The sequence below is a fragment of the Mercenaria mercenaria genome, chromosome 9 (assembly GCF_021730395.1).
Source record: "Mercenaria mercenaria strain notata chromosome 9, MADL_Memer_1, whole genome shotgun sequence".
In the NCBI taxonomy this organism is placed as follows: domain Eukaryota; kingdom Metazoa; phylum Mollusca; class Bivalvia; order Venerida; family Veneridae; genus Mercenaria; species Mercenaria mercenaria.
Window position 1 is genome coordinate 35,218,102 of NC_069369.1, and position 21,620 is coordinate 35,239,721.

Genomic DNA, 21,620 nt, shown 5'->3' on the forward strand with positions numbered 1-21,620 from the left:
GAAATTTAAAAGATTTTCCCCCCAAAATATATTGGTTTATATTCTTTCTAAATATAACATAAAAAGACACAAACTTTTCAATATAGTAGCGGATAAAAATTCACCAAGCCTAATTTATACTACCAAAGAAAAATGACTTAGGGATCATGGAGTCCATTCATTATAATAGAGTTCCGCTTAAGACGTACTAGGGGGCGTGAGAGATGTTGCACATTTCATTACCACGCATGAACAGACTCGGGAGGTCGTGGGTTCGATCCCCGGCCGCGTCATACCAAAGATGTGAAAAATAGTACTAGTAGCTTCCTCGCTTGGCGCTCAGCATTAAGAGGATAGTGCTAGGACTGGTCAGCCCGGTGTCAGTATAATGTGACTGGGTGGGGTATCATGCCACGTGTCTACGTCGTGATATTCCAGTGAGGCAGCACTATAAAGTTGGGCATTGTGCTCACTGCTACAAGTAGACACCGTCGTTTATATGACTGAAAAATTGTTGAAAAAGACGTTAAACCCGAACACACACACACACACACACACACACACACACAATCAAACAGAGTCTGCTATTATATTTCTTGGTTGCATTCTTTGCTTCCAAAGGATCTTTTTACAGATTTTAGACTATTTTTTTTTGTAGAATTCAAACTTTGATAAAATGTTGCTTATGGAAAGGGCTCAGTTCTGTACTGATATACAAAACTTTAATAATGGTTCAACGAACCAGGAAATTAGCCGTTCTAATTTTAACGTGAATTAAAGAAATAAATATGAACATGAAGTAGTTTAATCAATAATCTCATTTTATTTTCATCAAGAACAAATTTATAAAATAATATAAACAGATAAGATATATCAATATGTCAGATCTCTTAGCAACATTTGCACTTTCTACAACATTTCATGAGAAAATTATATTTCAATGTTCTTTGGGGAATTATTGAGGAGGGAAAGCCAAATATCCATGTATAATTTAAATGCACTGTTTTTAAGTCTTTCTTTTCTTTTCTATATATTGTAAAAATGTGTTTTTGACAAATATAGATTTTGTCAACATTTGTCTAGTGTTATTCTGATATATATATAAAACAATTAACGAAACGAAACCAGTTCAGTTGAATAGCAATGATTTAAAACAAAGAATTTCGGGTATAAATAAAAAAAAAATCACCAAAATTTAAAGTTAAACACTGTTATTCCAGGAATCTGTCTCAGAAATGACTTTCACAAAAAATTAAGTTTTCTAATTAGAAAAGGATTCTTTTAAATTATAAAATATTAAGCAAAACATAACATAGAGTATATTGTCCATAACTGAAACTTAGTATATATACATAACATGTCAACTTTAATTTGAAGTATTTAATGCGCTTAAAACTATACCAAAATTCAATCAACTTTAAAGTAAGCAAGCAGATATTTTTTATCGTATAAAGACTAAACTGATTCTGCTTATATATTTGGACGGTGAAAATAGAATTTCTACACGCGTTTATACACCGTGTTTTGATTTTAACAAACTATGCAAGATCGGGTTACATTTCATCAGGACCTGTTACAACGGCTCTAGTTTACCTAATCAAAAACATTCAAATAGGCGGGCTGAACATTTCTCATCTTTGACGATTTCTTATTTCGCTAAAGTTACATAGCAATTCTGGTGTAAGACCAGAATATATCATATAGACTTTATAACATACACAACTACAATCTAAGACATGCCTTGCAGCGTGACTGATTGACTAGATATATTTTTTCCATGCAATTTTCTTCTGCTTTATACATGGTACTGATATTTGTTTGTGAAGAAAAGGTTTAGAATTGAACTGTGACCTTGGAAAAAATTGAATAGAGAAGGCCAGCTTTCGAGTGTGATGTGACCCATAAAGTAACGTACGTATATATACTGGACAACATTTAAACATTAAATTTAATCATAATGACTGGAATCTATGGATATTCTACACAATATTGTTTAAGAAAAAAACTACATTTATCTATATAATAATATCAACAATAAATTAACGTTTTATAAAACAAATAAAAATGGGCGTGATTTTCGCGTTTATATATTTGGCACTTCAAAGTCTGACTAGAATGAGTATTTAATGAATGTACTAATGTGTGTCCTTGTTTCAGACTGCTGTTGTTTGGAGAAGAATCTACCTGAATAGCATAAATCTTCTATACTAAACGCAACGTACATGTTATTCCCTCAAGAACGTTTTCCGCATTTTTAAGGTACAATGTGTTTGTGCGAAAACATTATTTGATATACTGTATTTCGAAATCATGTGAATTTTTTTAATCCGGGAGTGAATTTTTGTCGTTTTGTTGGGAAGTGCACATTTTAGCAGACTGGGGCAGATTTGACTGTCTGGGCCTTTTATTATCATCAGTGTAGTGAGAACAGATTAAATGTGATTTATGTTTATAACTGATATAAGAGGACCGGGGAAACGTTTTGCTTCAAATGAAACATGGTGTCTGGTTTGCTCTTTAAGCATATATTTTATCTTCGGACAGGCTAACTACATAAATCCTTACCATACACATTACATTTGTTAGACTAGGCATGGCCATTGTTCTAGAGAGTACATTTATAAACACAGTATTATCAGACATGAAAGTAGAACAGTTCATACAGTGTTCACAATATACTACCCTGTATCGGAATATGAAACACGTGCATCTACTTTATGCAATTATTCACAGTCATAATTGTTCAACGTTTTTTCCGTGCAGAACGAGCTGACCGCCATTGTTACGCCTGTGCGTCATTCTGTGTTTCCCCGAAGAATGTCGTTAAAGGTTCTTTAAATTGTTTCTAAATAACGCAGTCGCCTCCATATGTATTTCGAGTCACCTTCAAATGACGGATTTTAAATGTCTCCGCTAAACTACTTCAACAAACATTAATTTAATAAATAAAACACAACTGTTGGCAAGCACTATAGCCTTGAACATGAAACTTCCATGTTCGTAGTCAATAAAAGTAAACTGTCATTCACACTCTTATTCTTATATAACACATTGTTTATCTTTATCTCCGCATCTTCCAATCCAAACACTTTGGATCACAACTCATGTTTCTTTCATGTCAAGTTTCAGGTATCTTTGAATTCAAAGGAATGCCTTTTAGGAAGTGTTCCAGCAATGTTATTGAGCTAATGAAACGGTACAATCACTTTTTTAAGTGTCTGTCGTGCTTCTGCTCTTCCTACAGACCAGCTCGTGTCATTAGAAGCTATACCCTTGTTTATATTCATGTGCCAGGTTTTATTTTGCCGGAGACACTATGGAGCTGCCATAAGGTTGTGGAGCATTACATGGTTGAAGAGCAAATGGATTCATAGCAGAAAAAGGTGAGCCCACTAAACCGCTCATTCCTGTAATTAAAAGAAACAACAAAGCAATGAGTTAAGTTCATATGCAAAGTTAGTTCACTCGTTTTTAACTAGTTTGTTCTCATACTTGTACATTTAACCAATAAAGTGGTCTTAATGGTCAAATGAAATAATTTAATAAGCGAAATATTATTAAGCAATTGTTCAACAATGCTATAAACATTTCAGATAAAATGAATACTTTTCTTAAAGTGAAATGCACTTAAAATAATAAAAAGAGAGGTTCTTTAATAGCTTGCATATAACTATTACACACAAAAACAATTTTACAATTTCAACGTAAGTGATCAATCTGAAAAAAGGTCGGACAGGTTCTCATCACATTAGAGAATTTATTCCCTTCATAACGTGTATATAAAATCAACAATAATAAGAGCATTGTTGCATTATATTTGTTGTTTTTTTTGCAAATATGTCTGCACTTCGTATAATTGTTTTTCACTTCACATATTTGTTGAATGTTTTCTTGCTAAAGATCCACGTCTTGTATAGAAGTGTACACAATATACTTTGTATTTCAATATATTATCAAAATGCACACAATTGTTGAAATAAACAATAATGAAAATCGTTTGGACTCCGTAATCACAAACATTGTAAGTCAGAAAAACTTGATAATAAAACTTTCCAATGAAATCTTAGTAAAATCTACAGCAAAATAATTGTTGTAATTTAGATTTGAAATCAATATTTCTGACTTAGATGTTTGATGCATACAGGGCTCTGAACAAAAGCAATGATGCAGATATGTCTCATAATTATATTTAAAAAGGTGCATTATACAAAAACAGCATGCCACACAGAAGTACAATGAACACACAAAGTTTCACTATTAACATACATTGTAAAAAGTATGGGCCCAACCAGCTTGCAATCCTGTCATTCCAAAGCCCCCAGTGGAAGGTCCAAACCCCATGTCACCACCAGTCATTGCTGCGCGGACAGGTGCGAAAGCACTTTTCTGTTTTGAATTTGAAGCTAAAATGGAGTTGGGAGAATATGAAAGAAACTGACGTGCAAGACTGCAGAAAAGCGGGAAGCTGAAGAGAAAGTGAATGCTACTGTTTACGAAGAACAGGATGATGGTGAGTGAACAGAACCTTCGAAGTTGATTAATAAAAAATGTAACTGTATGTTTTCCAATTTTCCGGTATTGATTAAGTCATTAATAAAGCATGCACAAGTAATGTCTCACTTTTAAGAAACTATATATCTAGGTCAAATGCTCTGCATCATTGCTTTTCGTTTTCTGTTACTTGTATATACATTATTTATACAGATCCAAATCTGTATTTTGTATGGAACGCCTTAGATATTTGTACCTTCTAGCATGAATATTAGATATTGTACACGTACCCATATTTCCTAGGCCACCAGCGCTACTGTGGTAGCCGTTCATGGTAGAGCTATAAGCACTTCCGTTGCTGTGAGGTGTTGAGCCAGTTGAACCATACCCTCGTGGGGAAACACTCGAGCTTTGACCTCTGTTATACCCTGTGAGTATAAAATGTGAATACCTTATGATATATGAATAATTTTTTGAAAACGAATAATATAATTTTATCTTGTTTTGTCAGCGGTAATGTTTTATTGGTAAGCGTACGTTTTGGAAGCAATCTGATTATTTTCTCTTAAGAAAAACAGTCCTAGATTAGGTCTAAACGAAATTGAACGAATACAAGTATTCAAGAAGCACAACACTCTTTCGAGAACGAACAATTTGACATGAAGCAAACATATTCTGACAGGGACGTGTAAATTTCAAGTAAGAATGGAGAAGTATGACTTTTGTCTCGTGTAACAAAACGTAAAAAGGAAAAGATGAAATACGAACAGCGTACAATACGAGGTAACCTTCAGTTTCCTATTTTAAACTAGCCAGTTCACAAGTAAAACTATCAATCAATTCTGTTACATATGATTCATCAATTCCTTGCTTTAGTTTCAGTCTGTGACTTTTGTATTGATCTTTCAGAAAAGTATTAATGTGTCAATTAAGCCAGCTCTACTTTTTCATTGCATAAATCATGAAACAGAGTCAACAAAGCAGTTATATTGGAAGGATAACTTTATGTTTCATCGAATACACTTTAATATTTAAACAACTAAAGCTGCTACTGGCGTCAGATATTCTGAAAAGTTTAGGTTTATTTTAATTCATTGTAGAAGAAATGATTTCATCAGACAAATAGGTATGAAGAAATGAACAGTTTTCAGAGAACCAAGTCTTACATCTTGGCATGTCTTTGGGTTTATAGTTTCATTTCGATAATCTGGACCAACATTTGGCTATCAAATATTTACGGTATGGAGTAAGAAAATATTCTAGCTAATGGAGTGTATCTCCAGTTCTAACGTTCGTAAATGTATATGCAATTTATAATAGAAAGGCAAGAGATTAGAGGCCAGTTCTGTTAGTCTCTTTTACCGTTTTACATACTCGGCTGTGCCGGCTTAGTTTTCAGTAAACCAGTCAGAATACTTCTGGGAAACACTACTGCATTTAAGAAAATAAATATTCCACTGGCATGGAAGCTCAGTAAACCATTTTTTTAATTATATAATAAGATATCTAACTAGATAAAAAGACACTAACCGTCTTCCCATTGGCCATTTTCTTGCACACTGACTGCCAGTTGACCAGAGTATGTATTAAATCCGGACATTGTAGGCGTATTGTTCATTGGTGGTGATCTGGGTGCTGGTAAAGATAACTGGTTAGGGTTTCTCATGCTGTATAGGGCTTCTGCAAGGTCAGCTGCCCTTTTTAATATTATTTCCTGTAAATAAAGAAACCTGATGTGTAACTAGTGGAAATCATTTGCTATCACACATACAGAAAATGAACTTGACTTTTCGTGATACATAGTTTTCGCACGGTTTTCCAGTATTTAAAAAAAACTTACCACTTTGAAAAATGCCTGTAGAGCTGATTCCAAAGAAATAGTCATTTGTTTAAAAGAACTGCCAATTGGTAGAGGAAGTAAAAATTCATATCATGACCAGTCATAGATTTATTGTAGACCATTTGTAACTTTACATACAATTCTGCTCACATGTTTATTTCATGTTAATTTAATACTGTGTAGTAAGTGAATATAATCATTGTCTAAGATATTTTAAAAGTACAGGGCATCCTCTATGGGTATTTATTGTTTCCAAAAGTACATAGTAGTATATAGCAACTACAATGAGTAGTGACATGTATTATTATTTCACAAAAGGAATCCGAACAAAATATCTGGCAGATTTATGTATGCAGTTAGCTGGCATATCATCGCATTTGATTTTCTCATAAAAATGTTATATCTTGTGGAAAGCTCACCTTAGGTAATCTTTCTGGGTCTCCTGGATGGCGTGGTATAAGTTTCATTAATCTCTGAAACCCATAATCTATTGTTGGTTCTGTTAGAGCTGAAACAAAATAAAATAATTATAAACAAACATCTATCTGAGAGGCTTATAAAAAGATACTATACCGTTTTAAATAAATACTGGACCAATGTAATTTATCGTTTAACAAAAAAGCAGGTAACACTGGAATAAGAGACCAATACTTTCGTATAATACAAACGATTCCATAATTGGTTAATTTCAGTCTTATTATAAATTGTATATGAATTGCCCTGGCACATGTATTTTTCTAAATTTTGTAAAACAACTAAAGAAGATAAGCAAAGTTTCTTTTAATAGATAACAAAACATTTGTCCTAACTGCAAAGAAAAAAATTTTTTTGTTTTTGATGAGTTTCGAGTCACGCCATACATTTTAGTTCATACGGCACCTTCTCCAGCTTTTGAGGAATGCCGTTCATTGCAAAAACTTCACTTTCAATAGTAATATTTAAAAGTGAATTTGGTGTTTTATATAATATTCATATGACCACTCAATACTTACATGTATATACAAATCTTCCAGGTGCACCTTTACAAAACTGTTTTGATTTATATGAGAGCGTGACTTCAACAACACCAGGTATATGTCGAGGTGGGGTCTGTACTTTTATAGCATGTGAGGTCAATAACTGAAATAGATAACAATATTACATTACGTTTTATATAAATCTCCGGTCCATAGGTTACGACAACAATTGATTGAAAACACTACTAAAAGGGGCACGGGGACATCCTAATCTTTACCACAGATGTCTGCGCGTCTGTGAACGGAAAGTGGAGGCCATACAATGTAATTAGTGAAATTGTTCTCCAACTCATTCGGTAAAACCATACCATTTGAAAAGTTGAAAATCTTTGATCTCGAAATTAAATATTTATTTTACATACCAAACGAAATTTTAACGTTTGCATGTTCCGTGTATCTAAACTGAATATTTTTGGACACCCTGTATATACAATCATTCTATACCAATTCTACAATTTGTTCCATCAATACCTGTGCAACTTGCTTGTAAAGAATGAAATATTTTAGTGAATGTAGCATTCTATATCACATGATGTTGGTTACAAGATTAAGACTTTTTTATTCAGACATATTGCACCATGGTTTTACACCCAGTGGTCAAAGTCGCCAAATACACATCTAAAACTAACATACTTCATTTGAAGACTTGTAAATTTGTAAAATGAGGAAAAAATGCATACTTTAATTAACATCATTGTTTTTAATTATTATTATGCAAAACTCTATTCTATTCATATCTATTGTGTAATTATAGTGCTGGTCTACATTTCAATATTACTAATTTTGGAAATGACGTGTTGAATGGTGGCACATATTTTCCCAAAGAAAAAAAAACTATCCTTTCCTCCTGTTAATCAACTAATTAATGAATATGAACTTTATATTATTGCACGTGATGATTCTCAGTATGATTATAAATCATGCATCCTAGAGACCCCTTTGGCCGTCATTGTCACCATACATATGGCGAAGCAGTCAGAAAACCATCCTATTCACTAGAAAACGTAAACTTCTCTAGATTAACTCTAAAAAATAGCAGATGCAATTCCATTACGTTCCTTAGTTGGCTTTTCAATAGACTATCCGATCGCTTTCAAAACCATTAACGTAAAATTAATTACTCCGGTATTCAAATAACGGAGCACGAATACCAAGGAATCATTAATGATTAATAGATGAAATGTAGCTAGCTTTGTGAGGACACGATTTCCTGCCTTCTCCACAAGCTTGTTCGCCAAGTCTGATCCAAGAGAGTTACTGCTCAAGCCAATAAATCATGTAAATGCTTTGGTCTAGCTTTGAGTATCTATGATATTTTTCACACAGAATCCACTTTGCGTCTACATTAAGAAACACACACAATCTGCTAACGAACTGACCAAGGGTCAAGTTGAACTTACTGAACGCCTACACCAAAATGTCTAAATAACCTAACCAATGACTTGAATGTTTTCTGATATGGAGGGCTGCTTCTTAACAATACAAAATCACTTGCACTTAAGAACGATCAAGAAATATTCTTGCGCATTTATTATAGCGGTTCCTGTTCAAATATCAATTTTATTAAGGTTATAGTTAAACAAAATCTGCCCAAGACAGAAATACTCCGGAGATTTTATAAGGGGCTCCCTTTCAAATACATTGTATACATATTAGCCAGGTTATGGTGACAACCAAATCTGCAGAAAACAGAAATATTCCGGCGTCTTTTTTTTTTATAGCGGTACAGATATAAAAATCAGGTTATATATAGGTAACCAAATCTTCCGAATATAGATCTAGTTCTACTTCTGCAGAAGGATTGCAAGTTGTGAATTTACCAATACATTAAGACAAACTAATCCATCTGAAATGAAGTCGCCAAGCAAGAGGATAAAACTTCAACATTCAATACGGCCACGTATTTAGACTTCTTTTATCCGATAAACTGAAAATTGATGCTAAAATAATCTCCATTATGATGTAGAAAATAACAGACTGATTTTGTTTGGAAAGTGATTAGTATCCACAAGCACTTGTCAAGGTATTGTTACGCAGGTTAAACATGTGACAATACGCCCATTCATATATCAGCATGTAGTCTTTGAACAGATACATTATGAAGAGAGATTAAAATATTCTAAACATTGATGCTAATGAAAAACATCTTATATATGATGCTGCTTATATAAGAATTCTGCATTGACTTTGAAATATTATTAGCACCTAGACTGTTTAAGGTCGCACAAGGGCAGACAAAAACTCTTGAAATTTAAAAAAAAAATACATAACAAAAAAATAAAACAACAAACAAACAACGTTATTTCTAGAATTCAGTTCCAAGGATAATAGCTGTTAGGCTTAGGTCTTAATAAACTATATGTTCTGTTCTGTCTGATAATAAACAGTACATATATGGCAAATCTATTTTTAAACAAGTCAATATAAACTTATCAATGATAATCAACTTGTGTGAACGTTTTTGATTACTATTTCATATCGTTGATAAATATAATTACTTTAATAAGTATTTGATTTGATATTTTAAACTGTTCAGCACATTCATTTTAAATAGAAATGTGTATACTAGAGGATGCATGAAAGAAAACGAGGACAAACGACAACGACAAACGACAACGTTGTCGCATGATGTTTACATGAATGGGATTTCCGGAATATCAATAACTGTAACCGAGTGTTTCCGGGATGTTTTATCAATCAATCAATGTTTTCCGGGTGCTTGATTTTTCCATATAATTCTAAGTTGCGGAAAGGTAGTAATGCGCGTTAATAACATTGATCGGGTAAATGATCTTATTCCGGAGGAGGCTTGTTTGTTTGGGTTACATTATTTATTTCTAACAAGCATCATTCGTGACTACCGACACGAAAAAAAAGAAGAAGAAAAAAAAAGAAAAGAAAATGCAAATGAACAAACACGGTGGATATGATTTACAGTAATGGAATTCGGCAAACAAAAAAGGACAAACCAACCGTATGATGCAAAATAAAAGTACTAATTTATGGTTATGAAAATGCAGTAAAACAAGGAAGCACATTCCTTATGGTAGTATTATAAAAGGAGTGTCAGAAGAAGTTACTCACCTCACTCCAGACAAGCATAGTTCCAAAAACTATTTGCAGACCATCGAAGAAGTTATCACCAATAATGATGACTGTGGTACCACCTGTGGTCCAGCCCTCACTTGGACATATCGCCTTTATACAGGGTGTAGCTGAAAATGAAAGCATTACTCATGTACGTAAAGAAAACATTGTTCGAAATAAATTATACGAATAGTTACGAATTACACTCAACAGAAAACTACATATTGTAATAAATCAATCAGGGGAATAGAAAATGTCAGTCCTTAAAGAACATAATATATATAAACGTGAACAAATGCAAAAATCATTTTTAAATGCTAGTGCAATCTGGTCTCAAAATAACTGACCTCTGAGAAATGAAAAAAAAAAAAAAAAAAAAAAAAAAGAGAATATGCTTGTGGCACTAAGGTCATACAGGTGTTTCGATGGGCAAGACATGACACGGTAAAACTACTGTATAACAGTTTTGGCGTCCAGAATATATTGCATCCAGAAAAAATAAAGGTATTTGATTGCTGTTTTGGCTCTTCGGGGAAGCCGTCTCGCAAATGATTATAATGTGAATGATATGCTAGTACTACGCCAAAACATAACAAATTTTTTAATGACTGCCTTTTTGCGTTTTTGCTACACAAAAAAGGAAATGTTCGCAGTAAATGCCCCTTAGGACAATGGCAAAACGTCAGTGCTACATATAAACCAAGCTTGCATTTTGACTTTGATACAGTATATATTATAAACTATTACATTCTAATGATTTAGATAAAAACAACTTCTTAATTTCCTGTATTAGCACAAACCTATGAATATCTATGGTTACTGATCATGGACATGGTATTTTTTCTGTTGCTTAACAATAAAATAAATCAGGCTAAAGGACGGGTACAATAAAGGCAAGACAGAGATACGCAAATAGTCAAAAGAGGAAATTATGATGTATTCAAGTGGAAAAAACACCGTGCATATTCTACAAGAAATAAATTAGTAATTAAATATATAGAAACTAAAAAAAGAAAGAAAGAAAGGAAGACAGAAAGAAATAAGACATAATAGAAACAAAACATGCATGCCGACAAAAGCAAAGAAAATCATGCGCAAGCTTGACTACGGTTAAGAAGTGATTTGCGACAAAAGAAACAAAATTTGAAAAAGTGCAATTCTGTTTAAGTTTTCATTGTATAATCACATTTTTTAAATCCTTTACCCATGGAAAATACATCAGTTCCATATTTGTATATCATTTTGTTGCTTTTGTCGTAAGAGTCAAATCATTGAGAGCATATATGGCCATGCCAAAACAACACATTAAACAGTAACTCGTTGTTAGAAGAGGAGTTTTAACGGCCATTCAGCATGCTGTTGAGTTAGTCTACATAACGAACAGATATATTGTTGGCTACTTACAAAAAGAAAACTGTCCCCTGAGGTACTTTCCATGGGTCCCTAAATATGGATCGGCCAAGTAATCTATACGAAAAGATATATAGCCCTGTTTTAATAATTATGATACAATAAGGACCCAATTTGTCTTGGGGGAAAACGTGAGGACAAAATTGATATGTTTGAATATACGCATGTATTTAAGAAGCAACATATCTTGTTCACCTATAAAACGATTATGTGCAGGAGATGTAATGATATGAAAACCCTAAATTAAAGTGTATAAAAGCCACTTTCGTACCAGTATTGTAAGATAAATTCTGGATAATTCTTATTTAAAAATTACAAAACAATGCAAAATATCGACAAATAGATCATATGTGCTAACACTGTCTTGACATTTAGTGTCAACTGCAATTTTTAATTGGTATTCACGCCCCACCTATGTCAATTCTTCCGTCAATTTCTTCAATTCAAAATTTGCATAACAACATGCAAAATATTCAATTATAGATCCCATATGTATATCAACTAAAGTATCAGTTTTATTGTCTGTATACGATTTGAAACGGTGTCTCAGAAATTTACAAAATCTAATTTAGCTAACTTTTAGCAGACAAAGTCATACATAATTGTTAAATATTGCTCGCGAGTGTCTGCAATTCTACACCGATTTTGGAGAAAGGTTTCCATTTAAATTTAAGACTAATTTTATAACGCAATAACTAGTTTGCTAGCTAGATATGAACAGAATTTGGCGTATACTCTAGTTAACTAGAGTCTTTTGAAAGTAAACATGCTCAGTACGTTTAGTTCTACTTTCCCTCTCTCAACATATTTTCACAATAGCATCACAAAACATTCATATGAAATTCAAATAGAATCAGATTTCTGACAGAATTCGTCCGTTTTTCCTTTTATGTAAATAATTTTTTCATCATCAATGACATTTGATATTATTTCAATATTTGCCCTCAGTCAAACATTGTGTACAATGCTGGCTCTATGATCATTCGCACCAATTCATCATGGCGTATAAATAAAATAGTCCTCTTCTTCCCAGATGGTGTATTAATACGCCAGATGGATAGCCGAGAATTCTCACTATGTCCAGATTGTTTCTAACGGAGGCTCTTAGACATTAGATCTTTGTCGGGCTAACACCCATTCATTATAGGAGGCCGTGCAGTCACTTTCATATCATATTGTTTTCGGCACTTTCCAAGTTTAAGGGATTAGCGGATGGAAATCAAAATGCATAGATCCAGTTTCAAAATATGTATTGCTAAGTTACAAAGAATACGGGTATATGAAAAGTCTGCTCTATTCTATAATTCATGGTATTGCTAACAACTACACTCCAAGATTTTAAAAATTTCTGTTGCTTTAAAAAACAAGGATTTTAAAGAAACATTTTAATATGACCCACACGTAAATACATACAGAAACAATAATGTCTCAACATTTTCAATAAAAAAATCAAATAAGCACTGTTAATATGTATTTGAGTAAAACTTCGTTCCTGCCTTTTACACGTTTTATTTTCAGAAGAACGATTTACCAATTTTAAATAGACTTCACAAAGAGAAAACGATATTTGTTTGTATTTACTATTTTTATTTCTATATATATTTCCACCCAGGACATTTATAACCAGACCAAATCTTTTTATATTTCATTTTAAATAATCGTATATTTTCCATTGTTCCTTTTCCACTACAACTGAAACTATTTTCAATGATCTCAACGTAACAGTGTTTTCAAGACCTGCAGTGAAAAGAGTAAGAAAAACTGAAAAGAGTAACTTATTCATGACCCGCCTACTGGCCTCCGCGATTAGTATCTCTATGATTTAGTTTAGTGTGACCTTTCACCGTTTTATTGTCCTTAAATGCTGGAATGAAAAATGGGAGATTAAATCAGCCATTTTCGGCGAAAGTGTTTCTCTGTCAGAAGAGTTGAAATCAGATGAACGCATATGCAACCGTTATATCCTCTTTGTTAGATGTGTAATTATAAACATAAAATAAGCAATTCATAACGGTTTTAGTGCTTTTAGATAGAAAATATAAAGTAATGCTTTAAAAGGATCTAAAAACATATCGGCTATTTGGATTCAATGAAAGAAAGTTTTTGCATGGTTTTTGTCTGTAGGTTTGCAAAACGCAGCAGCAGCAGCAGCAGCAGCATTTTTTCCACCAGGGTATTAATGTTTTCAAAATGATTCGATTCACTTTAAAAGCTTAACTTAACAGATATAAATACTTTATACTATTCAAAAGTTAATTCTTACAAACTCTTTAAGTATAAAAAATGCAAATATATCATTAAATTCTATTAAATTATGCATATTTCTCCCAGGTTACACAGATGGTAAATACAGAATTGTTGTTCAATCAATATTAGGGACCGCAGAAAAAATATTGATCCGACTAACCACCCTGCACAGATGTGGTGTACAGGTTGATATTTCACGCTAATGGCACGCTTCGCCGACTTCTTTAACATTCTCGTTGGACTTAAAAACTGGAAGAAGGACATATTGAGAGTGTGGTGTTTGTAATATCGATCTCAAGTCAAGTATCCGATAATAAAATTATCGATGTCACTGAAACCGTTTTCAAATGCTACTTAGTAATCGTAACACGCACTTCAGATGAAAATTGAAAACGAAACGAAATGCGAAACTATTGTGTTAGAAACAAGTGTTACACTATCATTTTAATACTCCACAATGATACTATGAAAACAAGTTCTACTTTGCAATTTATTTTACACTATCGTTATTCCTGTTTATTTACCAAAATCATTAAACTAAAAACAGACAAAATAACGGTCTTAAATAACTGAAATAATCTAATCTGTCACAACCAAAAAAGTTGAATTATCAATGCACTTTACATTTTATAAGTAAAAACACACCATTTTGTTTATGAATGTTTTATTTATAGGCTTATATATTAAAACAGTAGGTCGGGTTTAGGGTTACACACTGAGATGCTAACAACAATACAGTTGGGCGCCCACTCTTGTCTGCACATCTTACAATTTCCTCCACTCTAGAATCGTTTTCAAATTAAATTCTAATCTTCTACTTTGTGTCTTGAATAAAAACAGTTAGCACACCACACACAACACCGAGTTGTTTGACACATACCTCCTTCAGTTGGATCAAGCCGCCGTGCCCGCCGACCATGTTTAGAATTATTATGTACAAACATGTTGTCGGAAACCGATAATAATGGTCCATCTACTGATACCGTGGTTGTAACCGAGACCTGAATGATAGAAATGCAGTAGTTGTTGACAAAAATCAGTAATTATTAGTGGTTATCTTAATAAAAGTTTCCCATTGCGAACCTCTAAAATGACCGAGGAAAATGTAGAATTCCCCAGTAGGAATCTTGGATCTTAATTCCTGTAATATTAAATATATAATACATATTATGCAAGTAGTGTATAAATTAAAAAAAAAAAACATTTGCCGACATGTGATGAAAATGTCGCCGCGTATGTCTAGTTCCATGCATACAGCATATTTTCATGGGTTTTTACAGTCTCACGATTGCAAACGTAAATAGTAATTAGTCTTAAAATTCTCATTATTGGCTTATTAACCTTTATTATAATTCAATAACCAAAGTCAAAGCGAGGAAAATTGCTATTTCTGCACCAACGTCAGGAGACTTTTCAAAAGATTAATGGTTATTCCTAATAAGATCGGTATAATTACCTGAAATCGTCTCATGTCCCTTGGATTCCCTGCATTTTTCAGACAATTTTGATTACATTTCATGAAGAATTTGAGGAAAAATCTGAAAAGAAAGAGATAAACATTGAATTAAAAACAATTAAGAGCACTGAAAATGCTTATGATAACGTATGAAATATTGTCTTACATGTATCATAAATATGTATGTATGTAACAAAAAATATCCGAATTAAGCAAAAATGAATAGTAAAGAACATCATAAATACTAAAACACAATTCTAGAATACTTTTTAAATGCCCTTTCTAACGGCATTATTTTGTAACTTTGTATTTTTTCCGCAAATAATATGTAAAGACGGAACTTGTATTGACAATCAAATCATTGATGTACGTTTTCGTTTCCATTTTGAAATACATAAATTTGAATACATACATACATATTTACAAACATACATATATGTTTATGTTTATAAACATAGACAATAGAGACTTTGAGTTTTCTTTGTATTGTATAAACAGAAATCGTAAGCAGCCATGCTTAACAGGAATATCGAAATATGCCTTAATAAATATTAGCCATTGCTATGACAGTACCACGACGAATAGTTTTGTTTCATGCTTCCCCTAACAGCTACATGTTCTTGTAGAAAATCATGTAATAATCCAAAACAAATTACAAAATTCTGATATGCAATTAACCATAGTGTAAAATCAGGAATTATGATTCAGAGAATCAGTAAACAAGTTCATAAAACAAATAGGAGTTCTTTTATTCTTATTGCAATGTCAAATAAATAATTACGGTATCCTCTTCGCTAGCTCGATCGCATGTTAAAATCAAATGTAAGAATTACTAATTGCTAGCCCCAAGGTAGTAATTATAAATTTATCAGTACTTTATTTGATCAAAGCTACCCCATCTAATGATTAAAAAGCTACCGTAAAAAATAATGCTGATAAACACATTTTGTGGTGTTTTTGTATAAATTATTTACAGGAAAGCAACAGTCACTGTCGTTTTCATTCGTGTGTGTATTTGCTATTGAGATACGCATCAAAATAAATGTAATGAATGGAAAAGGCGATGCCTAAAGCGAGAATATACAATCATTCCATTTGAGGCTTAATTACGCTTAGAGGTAGAAGCCTAGCGGAATATAGAATCAAAGAAAGACTCAAAGGAAGTTAAACAATTACTGTTTGATTTGAAAGCACCCGATACTAGTCGTTGATCTGAATGTAATTAAGAAACAAGTGCTTTTTGTCAAGTTTCCATTTGTATGAATATTAAAACGCAAAAAGTACATTAGAAAATTATAAAAGTCAGTCCTTTACGCACGATGCATATCACGACAAGCGGAAAGCAAACAGGAGAAAACGATTTAAGGTATGGATTGATGGTTTTTGTTATAAACAGACACAAATTAAAATCTGTTAAGTACAAAGAAAAATATGTTTCCTAAACGTTTCTTTCTTTTTGTAGCGCTGTCTTTCCCCATGCTGAAATTCCCTCAGTCGCCATCGTCGGTATCCAAAACATTTCCCGTCGTAGAATGAACAGCCCGCATACAAATTTAGAAAAGTGGGTAAATTAAAGATCATGGAAGGGACACATTCCAAAACTCAAGTCAAGAACATTACATTATTTAAACCGGTCAAATGACATTCAAAGCATCCAGATTGTGAAATGACAATGCAATGCTAATAATTTTCTCCCATCCGATGTAAACATTTTTAATACCCAAACCTTCTGCCATTTTTAATACCCAAACCTTCTGCAGCTATTCTTAAAGCCTTGTCATTTTCGGGCTGCTTCTATTTCGTAGTCCTCTTTAATAGCAGTTTAAAACATTTGTTTTCTGTGTCTCTTATTTTTGACATTGTATCTTAATGCTGACATACACGATGTCATTAAACAAGCTTAACCGGAGAAAATCTTGTTTTAAAATAGGCCAGAATAGCATTCTTTGTGGGTGGCTCAGCTCTGCAGTAAGTATTTAACATCAGCACCAACTTAAAGATCATCTCTCTCTCTCTCTCTCTCTCTCTCTCTCTCTCTCTCTAATTACTCCTCAAAAGATTTTACATCGTCTACTGCATTTACCTCACGCTAGCCGTCATGTACCCGCTGCGTTAACTACTAATTGAAACAAAAGTTTAATTGTATTACATCTCAACCTTGCCTCACTCCCGTCCTGCAAAAGTAAATAGAAGATAACATCTTCAGCCTATTAAATACGATTCTTCATACCCATTACACAATTACACAATTCTGCTGGGAATTGAACTTGTTGAAAATAAGCTTAAACGATTGCTCCTTCATTTCGAAAATTCGTTATCTGAACAATTTGTCGAACCAGTTGTACATTTGATCGCTTTATCTTGCTGAAATCACGGAGTCCCACGGGTGGAATATTTAAACCTCAATGATTGAGATGTATACACAATGACAGAAAAATAAACAAAATATAAATTATTACTGAATTATTTCTCTCGATCTTTTCCTCTTTCCGATGATGCATCCTCTGGGACTTGAATTAGCGACAAATCATTAACCAACCAAGCAAACAAACAAGACATAAATGATCTCAATATTGAAGATCCCAGCGGACCACGACAAGTCTTAAACAACCCGTCTATAACAACCGGCAAACAAATAAAGTCAACATTTTACACAATATTGTAGACCCCGTTGGGACTCTAACAGCAATCTTTTCAGCTTTACTCTATCATGTTATCAGGTATTTTCAGGCACTTTGGGGAATTTGCAGAAGAATGGATGGAGATTAGCGGGAGCAATTTAAACACGAGACTTCTTCTGGAGAACGTATTTAGAAACCTTTGGGGAGCCTTTTAAATAAATTTTCTCTGAACTTATGACGCCTTTTATACAGATTCGGGGACAAAAATGAGCTAAAAGCTGCCATAAAGCAACATAACATTTGTTGACTAAATTTCCATCAGGGACCTATGAACATAGAACATAATTATGTATATTTAGTAGACTTTGTCTCCGGCGCTATTGATTAAACCTGACAAGCTACGAATCGCTAATGGTAAAAGCGTAATATACTGCGCCGACTTGGAGAGGCTTTTGAATAATAGAAAGAGATATTCAGATAGCTCTGTTGACAATGTCTGAATAATTTAAATAATTATGGTCTCGTATTGCATCTCTGTTATCAGAATCAAATGTATTGTATGGTCGAACCAGCGTCACTGGTCCACTTTACTTTTTTACCTTTTTGTCATGCATTTGCATAATACATGTATGTGATTAGTTGGAACAATAAAAACAACAACTGGCGCTAAAATGCCTTTTTAAGATACTTTAAACTTTGCTGTATGTTTTGATTATCTTTAAGGTACTTTACCGGTTACGACAATCGGTAATTCCGTTTGATCACGTGTTCTTCGTTTATGATTTCGGCATTCTCCGTATTCGATTTCGGCATTCCCCGAATGTGATTTCGGCAATCTCCCTATGTGATTTCGGCATTCTCCGTGTGTGTGTGATTTCGGCATTTTCTGGTTGTTATGGAAATCATTCCTCATATGAGCTATATTTAGGGTAAAAAAAAAATGCCGAAATAGCAGACGAGAATACGTAATCCCGGGGAAATTGCCGACTGTCATAACGTGTCAACTACTTTAATTTGGTTTTCGTCGGTTTTTAAGTCTCACCAACACAATGTCACTCATATTGCGACTTTTCAGCGTTAAATATGACATTTCGGACCTCCTTGGCCGAGTAGTTGATGGGGCCATCTTGGCCGAGTGGTTAATGGGGCCATCTTTGTGGAATTTCTTGCCCCTTGTCTAAGTGGGTTCGAAAACTCGCTTAGAGTGTAGAACTTCAAGCGAGGAAGCTAATCAGCTGGTTTGCGAAAGGCCGATGGTTCTATACAGGTTCCATCCCAGAGTTTTCCTCCATTATCAAAAAGCTAGAAAAAGCATCACAACCTAAGTAGTCCGGTGTGGCACTAAACCCAACAAAAAAGACACAGAAGGTGACAATATTTCAAGCATAAGCAGAACCACAGACCTTTTGAGAGTCAGCATAGTATCTTTCTTCCATGTAATAATGTTGGTTTGGAACAAGTGACTCAAAATCAACATCCACTAACTTCTTAAAAGGTAACATGCAAATACAAAATATGCAACGACTTTTCTAATATACACTGCTATGTGTGATAAGACAGACTGAAAATTAAAAACCAGTGACAGGAGAACGCCGTGACATATTTTTAATGCCTTCAAATTACAAGGACTGCTGGAAAACTAATAAAACAAAATGGTAGCTTCCTTAACAGTCACATAATATAGATGATCAATATAAGAATGTTTCAAAATCTAGCTTAGAACTTAATACAAGTGATAAGAAAAGACGGGGAGGAAAAAAAGCTGACATGGTGACACCAAGTCATCTAGAACAAGAATTGATGGCATCCAGTCCTGTTAAAACGAAAGTGAGTAATTAACTTTTCCAGGCAATTAGGAAAAACTAATTTTAAAATTGCCTAGTGCGCATGCGTAATTGCGTAGATTAATCCAAATTGGAAGACCTGATCAAAATGTGATAGAACTGTTTGGTGTCAGGGAACTTGTAACCAGTTTTTCAACGTAGATTTCGAACTTTGAAAATTAGCTTCAGGCGAATTGCTTGTAGAAATTGCGATTAGATTGTATGAACCCAGCCGAACGTGTTATAAGTACTTGATTGAATTTTTCATATGCTAGAAAAGTAACAGTACATGGAAGATCACTCCTTTCATTAAATAGAAAGCTAAATCTAGGCTAATAACAAAACCACTTGCTGTGGTATCCTTTGAAAATCCAATCTTTTCAAAAGTCGAATATAGTAAAATCTATTTGTCCTCATACAAAGCTGGTTCTATGATCAATCACGGCCAAGTCTGCTTTTCATAAAACAGCAATTAAAGATTGCTAAATTTTATTTAAAAAAAAAAAACAACATGGAAAATGCACAACACTGGTACGATCACTATTTCTAAAATGTTTTTAATTCAAATTTAGCCAAGATTTAAGGTCTAATGCAAGGATTATTCCATATTTTTCGGCACTGGAATCGGATTTAATACAATAAATCTGTCAAAGGACTAAAGACATATTTTGAACATCTTCCACATATTAGATACAAATTTTAGCTGTAGGAAAGCCTCGTCAAATATAATGTAAAAAACTAACTGTGTGTGTTGATAAATACCACGCAGCAACCATCATTTGAGCCGTGCTATGGGAAAAGCAACATAGTGGGTTTGCGACCAGCATGGATCCAGACCAGCCTGCGCATCCGCGCAGTCTGGCCAGGATCCATGCTGTTCGCTAACAGTTTCTCCAATTCCAATAGGCTTTAAAAGCGAACAGCATGGATCCTGACCAGACTGCGCGGATGCGTAGGCTGGTCTGGATCCATGCTGGCCGCAAACCCACTATGTTGGTTTTCCCATGGCACGGCTCATTTGATATTTCAGTGCTAGTATAAATTTGTACTTTGGCTGGTTATACCTTTATTAAAAGAGTTCTATTTTAAACCTAAAACACAATACTGATTATACACCCAAATCTATTTATTTCCTGTTTACATAGATGTTGTATATGCTTCCAAAGGATCTTTTCACAGATTTTATTCTGACGTTCGTTTCAAACTGACCTGTCTCTCTGAAGTAGGAGTAATAATTTATTTTGTCAACCTTTTTTCTTAAAATAACATATATTTATAACACTTTTCTCTTGATCGTTTTTATAGTATAACTTATTTTTGTCATTCTTTTTCTTTTTATGTACTATGGATGAAAAATGAACTGATATCTCTTTGTGGTAAACCCCTGTCTTGGTAATGCCATCTCGGGGGAAAATGAAACATATCTGACGGATCGTCAGTATTTGGAAATCCTGTTTAAGTGAATCATTCTTCCCTAATTGAATCCAATCTATTTGATTTAACCCCCGATCAATGCTTCAGATACTCAATATTGAGTTCATCACCTAATAAAGATTCTTCCTATAATACGTTTCTGAAAGGAAAGCGAAAATATGGTCTGGGACCCAGCCATGCACATATTTTGTTAAAAATCGTGTGCATTCTGGCTGG

General features: G+C 33.6%; 1 protein-coding gene across 3 annotated transcripts in view; it reads right to left on the minus strand.

Moving 5' to 3' along the window:
* Positions 1-768: 768 nt before the first annotated feature.
* LOC123546110 (transcription factor COE3-like) overlaps positions 769-21,620 on the minus strand; it is a 42,356-nt gene continuing 21,504 nt past the window's right edge. The window contains exons 7-16 of one of the 3 annotated variants that reach the window (XM_053551198.1): positions 15,527-15,608; positions 14,951-15,071; positions 11,818-11,880; positions 10,411-10,541; positions 7,303-7,429; positions 6,730-6,818; positions 6,001-6,184; positions 4,761-4,898; positions 4,246-4,382; positions 769-3,386 (exon numbers count right to left, since the gene is read on the minus strand). In XM_053551198.1, coding sequence (XP_053407173.1) covers positions 3,381-3,386; positions 4,246-4,382; positions 4,761-4,898; positions 6,001-6,184; positions 6,730-6,818; positions 7,303-7,429; positions 10,411-10,541; positions 11,818-11,880; positions 14,951-15,071; positions 15,527-15,608 — 1,078 coding nt within the window. In that variant the 3' untranslated portion in view covers positions 769-3,380. The remainder of the gene's footprint in view (positions 3,387-4,245; positions 4,383-4,760; positions 4,899-6,000; positions 6,185-6,729; positions 6,819-7,302; positions 7,430-10,410; positions 10,542-11,817; positions 11,881-14,950; positions 15,072-15,526; positions 15,609-21,620) is intronic. The other 2 variants (XM_053551200.1, XM_053551199.1) reach the window with 2 other exon arrangements.